This window comes from Helianthus annuus, chromosome 7 (genome assembly GCF_002127325.2).
Source record: "Helianthus annuus cultivar XRQ/B chromosome 7, HanXRQr2.0-SUNRISE, whole genome shotgun sequence".
In the NCBI taxonomy this organism is placed as follows: domain Eukaryota; kingdom Viridiplantae; phylum Streptophyta; class Magnoliopsida; order Asterales; family Asteraceae; genus Helianthus; species Helianthus annuus.
The window spans coordinates 110008284-110015277 of NC_035439.2; the positions used below are offsets into that span (position 1 = coordinate 110008284).

Consider the following 6994-nt stretch of genomic DNA (forward strand, 5'->3'; position numbering starts at 1 on the left):
AGATTGTAACTGGTTAATATGCTAACTAAATCGGATTAGTTGATGTTCATTGATTGACTTCATGATTGTTAAAATCGGATGTGTTTATGTGTTGGATAAATGTTCTTGATTTTGGATTATTAATGTTCAAATGAATTTGTGATGAAAAGACCTGTTTGATCGATATCATGCCAATTGATTTACTGAAATTATGTTGATTGAAAGATAAACATGGAAACCGATTTAATTGTGATTAATTGTGTAAAAGATGGAAACTATTGAATGTGTAACCGAAAGCATGAAATTCGGAAAGTTGTTAATCAGTCGCACAAGATCACACGTACAACAGGTCCACTCGCACAAGTGAACCTGCTCGCACAAGACCTGATCCAGTCATACAAGGACCAGTCGTACAATATGATCTCAGTCGCACAAGAGTTAACAGATCGCACAAGGTCACGGATCTGATTAACTGATTGGGCCTTAAGCCCAATCCGAGTCGCACAACTTGTTCGGGCCGCACAAGATGATCACCACGCACAAGATGCTTGTTACTTGTTTTATTTTGGGCCGATTGTTATTGGATCACAACGAATATTATTTTGGGCCGACCTTTATATTTGATTTGTTAATTAGTTGGGCCGGGTAAGGTTTGGGCCTAGACTCACATCGCACAAGATGGTTGGGCTCGCACAAGCTCTTTGGCCCAACCATCTGAATCGCACAAGTGGTGTACTTAATGTGCTTACGTGCATACGTGTTTGCCATGATGTATATGTGTACTATTTGAACCGAACCTGACTTGTGTGGTAACCCTGTTAGGACGCGGTTGACCACCCTTAGTTCAAGAGTCTTTTATTTGTGTATCTGTCGAGCAAACCAAGGTGAGTTCACACAGCCAAGGCATGGGATTCCTGGGTTGGGAATTGGGTTGGATATGTTGATATTGAAAGAGTTACTCGTACTTACGCATTCTCTAGACTATAGACCATCGTCCTCAGGTTAGTCAGGACACGTTACGTAAAGCCTACGTAACCCAGTATTTGCCATTTGTCTCCCGGGTCGGGAGGACACGTTACGTAAAGCCTACGTAACCCAATACCTTCTACTGTCTTCCGGGTCGGAAGGACACGCTGCGTAAAGCCTACGTAGCCCCCACGCGTACCACTGTCCTCGGGGAAGGGCACGTCACGTAAAGCCTACATGACCCAGTACGTATTCCTGTTCTCGGTAAAGAAGAACACATGGTCGGAAGTTAGTCTAGTAAGTACCACTGATGAGAAGCCCTCATTAGTAAGGATATACGTGGGAAGCCCCCACCGGTAATATAAACACAAGCTTTGGGAAGCCCCCACCTTTAGTACACACACTAGTATGGGAAGCCCCCACTAGTTATACTTATGCACTATGTTATGAACTTACTTTCTGTGAACTCGCTCAACTAGTTTGTTGATTATTTGCTGCATGCCTTGCAGGACCTTAGGTATACTTGGAGCTTGCACCAGGGGAGGAAGCGGGTCGTTGTGGACAAGAACATGTGAATGCTTATTAAACACTTTTACATTCACACATTGATACTTATGTTTTGGGTTTTACATTTAATGCTTCCGCTACATATACAATGTTTGGTTTTGAACATCAATTATGTCTTTGGTTACTATTAAATGCTATGTTTGATATAATTGGTGGCTTGATCCTGGTCATGTCACGCCTCCAAGCGGTGGTACTCCGCGTGTGGGATTTTGGGCGTGTGACAGATCCAGTTCTTCGAAATATGAATTTAAATACCTTTCTTTGAATTCATCATCATACACACTTTCTTCAATAATACCCTGTTTTTCTTTTAACCCAATTTCTTCCTCCCTTGTCTACCCACTAGCATCGTTTACGGAATTATCAACCGGAGTAGAGAACATAGGATAAATTTTACAGGTATCACCGTTTTTGTTAACAGTGAATCCTTGCATGGTTAATTGATCTATGCTCAAGACGTTCCGATCTAATTCCGGAGAATAGAAAACGCTTTGAATTCTCATAGTTTCATTGCAAGTTTTGATTTCAACCGATCCAACCCCTCGTGTAAACAGAAATTTATTTCCCCCGGATTGTGTATCAACCCCGATAATATGTTTTATACGTTTGAATACGTTTAAATTTCCAGCCATATGGTGTTTAATAACAGAACTAACGTACCAAATATCGCTCCATAGCCCTCCTTCGGTACCCACTACAATCATCTCTTGATGATTACTAATATCTCTTCCTTGATTCTGTATTCCCATGTTCACCGCTTGCCGGATCAACTGAGTCGCTTCATCTGTTTCTTTCTTGTTACACGAGTAGATTTGATGCCCTGGTTGATGGCAGTAAAAGCATGTCTTCTCTCGTTGAAATCGCTTGTTCTTGTTCTTCATTTCATCCATGCAGGGTTGACAAGGCAACACAGTGGATGATGGTTTGATTTCAACCTTCTTCTTCCCCATTTCCGCTCTGATACCACTATGTTGGGGATCAGAAGGCATTTGTGCAGCGGAATTAGTGATTGGATTAATGTGATCATGCATGACTGAACCGAATTGAATAGGCATAGTTTGAAGAATGAATGGTATATGATGATATTAATGGACAATTCAAACGACAGTAAGAATGTCTTGATAGCCGGACATATTTGCCGGTAATACAATATATATATGCATTGTTTTGGCGGTTGTTTTTGGCGGGTAACTGCCTCCGGCAGTTATTCGAAACCATTTACCCGCTTATCATCAGCCAATGCACCCTCCTATCATCTAATCATTCGAGTACTTATCATACATAATTATCCTACTTAGTGAATCCGAATAAATACATAATTAACATAACTAAGTTTAATAAATATATCTAACATGAACTCGGGTTTTTCAGTCCCGGAAGTTCTAGAAACCGATATATGGGGATATGGTATAAAAACATATCCCCACAAACAGTCGTGTGGGTTGCTAACAGAGAAACACCGATACAGGATCCGTCAGGTGAGTTTAGAGTCCTCAGCAACGGATCCTTATTGGTTATCGCTGGTAGCAACAACATTGTTGTCTGGTCATCTAACACTAGCCTGGTATCCGTATCTCCCACAACAAGAAATCCAGTGGCTCAACTTTTGAACTCCGGAAATCTGGTTGTGAGGGGAGATGGTCAGGATAGTTTCATCTGGCAAAGTTTCGATTATCCTGGAGACACGTTCCTTGCCGGTATGAAATTCGGGAAGGACTTTGTCTCCAGAAACGATAGGCGGTGGAGGCCGTGGAAGAGTCTTGACGACCCTTCACCAGGTGAGTTTGCCGCATTCATGGATACCAACGGGTTTCCTCAGCTGTTTGAAGAAAAAGGTTCGGTTCCAGTGTCGAGGTTCGGACCATGGAATGGTCTTACGTTCAATGGAATGCCCGAAAATGGACCGTACGCGGTGATCACACACGATTTTGTTTTTGATGATAAAGAAGTGTTCTACAGGTATGCACTTGTTAATACTTCAGTCCCATCACGTGTCTACATTAATCCTAATGGTTACTTCAAACGTCTGAACTGGGTTAGTCGAACCCAGGAGTGGATCACATACTGGGACGTAAATACCGACATGTGTAGCCAATTCGGGTTATGTGGTCCAAATGGAAGGTGTAACCAAAACAAGTCACCAGCTTGCAGTTGTATGGAAGGGTTTGAGCCACGAAACCCGGAAGAATGGAGCGTATCCAAGTGGTCAAGTGGGTGTAGGCGTAGAACACCTTTAGATTGCCCAAACAAGGATGGTTTTGGAGTGTTTAAAAAGGTTAAACTTCCAGATACTCGGCGGTCATGGTACAATATAAGCATGACACTTGATGAATGTGCGAGCGCTTGCAAGAGCAATTGCTCATGTACAGCGTATGCAAATATAGATATCAGGAACGGCGGAAGCGGATGTTTGCTATGGTTCGATGATTTAATGGATGTTCGAACTGTTGATGAAAGCCAAGATCTATATGTAAGAATGGCCCTATCCGACTTAACAAGTAAGTTTATTCTCATATGGATTCTTTGGGAATAATGGTTATGGTTTCTTAGTTTCATATATTGTTTTTAACTTGTTTTCTTCATGATTTTGTTACTTGACCAGTCCCAGAATCTACCTCCATAACTAGTTCCACAATAATAGGGAAATAATCATAGTTGCGGTGTCGATCTCATCTAGTTTCGTTATGGTTATCTTGCTTTTAGCAATCGTGTATGCTTGGAACAAGAACAGAAGATACCAAGGGAAATTAACACCAGGTATGTTTGCTTCGTTTACAAATTGGTTGGTAAAATCTGTAGAATATTAACTTTTTGTTAAATTATCATCAACTAGAACTCAACGCATGTATTTTGCCGTAAAAAATATTCAAATTTGCGCGACAAAACATTTTTAATTTGTTTTAAAAAAATTGATAGTTTTTTAATAAGATGTGTTTATAAAACATTTTTTATCCATATATATACATATATATATATATATATATATATATATATATATATATATATATATATATATATATATATATATATATAGGGGGCCGCTAGAATGAGAACCACCCCGAGTTGTAAGAACCGCGAGAACTACACCCCACGGAGCGCCGTTCGGCATGATTTTTTTTTTACAAGTAGATGTGTGTATTATAAACACAGCCGTAAAAAATCATGGCGAACGGCGCTCCGTGGGGTGTAGTTTTTTACACCATTGAACCTCCTTTTGTGAAGCATACTTAGCCTCCTAGGGTCTTGTAGACGCGGTGTCCTTGAACAATCCCCCATTTATGTAGGCGACAATATACATTCACACAATACTCTCCCTAGTCAAGTCAAGACCTCATGGTTGTGTCCGTTTATGGTCATGGAACACGTTCCTGGTTCTGCGAGAGCTCTAGGATTTGCGCCTCCCCACAAATCCATTCGAAGCGACCCCACTTCTCTCTAACATAGGTGATTCCTCTAAATCATTAAAAGCATCATGGTTAATTTGGATTTCCTCAAAATCCTTAACCTCAACATGCTTAACCTTTCCTTCATGTCACTGATTGGAATGGACTAGGAAGTATACAAACTCCCTTTATTGATTTTTGGGGCACCCCCCACAGTGACTCCCTTTGGGTTTATGATTAAGTTTGCCTATTGAACCTAGATCTTGGGATCTCCAGTCAACTAGGTTAGGTTTCCCTCATATTCCCTTCATCTATGGGCTTTAGTCCCATTCCTCTTGACAACCTATACACCTTATCTGTGCTTAAGCCTTTTGTTAACGGGTCGGCAATGTTCTCATTTGACCTCACATAGTCAACTGAGATAACACCCGTTGAGATAAGTTGTCGTACCGTGTTGTGTCTACGTCGAATGTGCCTTGATCTGCCATTGTACATCATGCTTTGTGCTCTAGCAAGAGCAGACTGATTGTCACAATGTATGCAGATCGCCGTCAACGGCTTTGGCCATCTTGGAATACCTTCCACAAATTGACGTAGCCACTCCGCCTCTTCCCCGCTTTTATCTAAAGCGACGAATTCGGATTCCATCGTAGATCTAGCTATAACCGTTTGCTTGGAAGACTTCCAAGCTATAGTTGCGCCAGCAAGTGTAAACACATATCCACTTATCGATCTATGATCTTTTATATCCGATATCCAGTTCGCGTCAGTGTATCCTTCGATCACTGCTGGATCACGGGTATAATGCAATCCATAGTCTCTCGTGTATCTTATGTATCTGAGCACCCTCGTGATAGCTTTCCAATGATCCTCGCTCGGATTACTGGTGTATCTACTTAGCCTGCTCACAGCATACGCTAAGTCGGGTCTACTACATGTCATTAGATACATTAGACTACCAATGATCCTTGAGTACTCTAACTGAGAAACACTCTCGCCTCTATTCTTCCTTAGGCGTTGGGTATTATCAATTGGACTTCGAGCTATACTCGTATCGTCCGAATTGAATTTCCCAAGGATCTTGTCCACGTAGTGAGATTGACTCAACACAAGACCATTTTGGGTTCTAGTGATTTTTACTCCAAGAATCACATCCGCGAGACCCATGTCATTCATGTCAAACCTCGCTTTCAACATGTCTTTCGTTGAGTTGATCATCTTATCATCACTCCCAATGATAAGCATATCATCTACATAAAGACGTAAAATCACATAACCTCTTGGTGTGTCTTTAAAATAAACACACTTGTCGCACTCATTTATTTTGAAACCATTGTCAATCATGACATGATCAAACTTTTGGTGCCATTGTTTTGGAGCTTGCTTCAAGCCATACAAAGACTTGACCAATTTACATACTTTACCCTTGTTTCCAGGGGCGGAAAAACCCTCGGGTTGTTCCATGTAAATTTCTTCTTCTAAATCGCCATTTAGAAATGCGGTCTTTACATCCATTTGGTGAACTTCCAAATTTCTTAGAGCCGCAATTGCAAGAACCAATCGTATAGAGGTTATTCGCGTCACAGGCGAGTAAGTATCAAAGTAGTCTAGACCCTCCTTTTGTCTAAATCCTTTGATTACTAACCTTGCCTTGTATTTATCAATACTTCCGTCAGCTTTCATCTTCCTTTTGAATATCCAACGATATCCAAGTGGTTTACAACCAGGTGGAAGATCTACTAACTCCCAAGTATGATTTTGCAATATAGAATCAATTTCATTCTTAATTGCTTCTTGCCATTGAGGTCCTTCTGCTGAGGTAACCGCCTCGCGGTAGGTATTGGGCTCACCCTCAACCATGTAGCTCATGAAGTCAGGACCAAAGGATTTTTCAACCCTTTGTCGTTTACTTCGTCTAAGCTCACCCTCCTCGACCTCAGGTCGTTCATGTGTTTCATCTATCCTAGTAGATGAACTTGGTCCTGGTTCATCTAACCATGTAGACGAACTTGGACCGGCTTCATCAACCGCTCTTGATGAAGGTGCATGTGTTTGACCTAAGATAGGAAACACATTCTCAAAATATGAGACGATATTAG

At 41.2% G+C, this 6994-nt stretch overlaps 1 protein-coding gene across 1 annotated transcript; it reads left to right on the forward strand.

Moving 5' to 3' along the window:
• Nucleotides 1-2908: 2908 nt before the first annotated feature.
• LOC110893260 (G-type lectin S-receptor-like serine/threonine-protein kinase At4g27290) lies at nt 2909-4045 on the forward strand. The gene has a single exon (XM_022140375.1). The coding sequence runs from the start codon at nt 2909-2911 to the stop codon at nt 4043-4045; it is 1137 nt and encodes a 378-aa protein (XP_021996067.1).
• Nucleotides 4046-6994: the final 2949 nt, after the last annotated feature.

Coding starts and splice junctions, on each gene's coding strand:
- LOC110893260 (XM_022140375.1), top strand. CDS start 2,909: ATGGGGATATGGTATAAAAACATATCCCCACAAACAGTCGTGTGGGTT.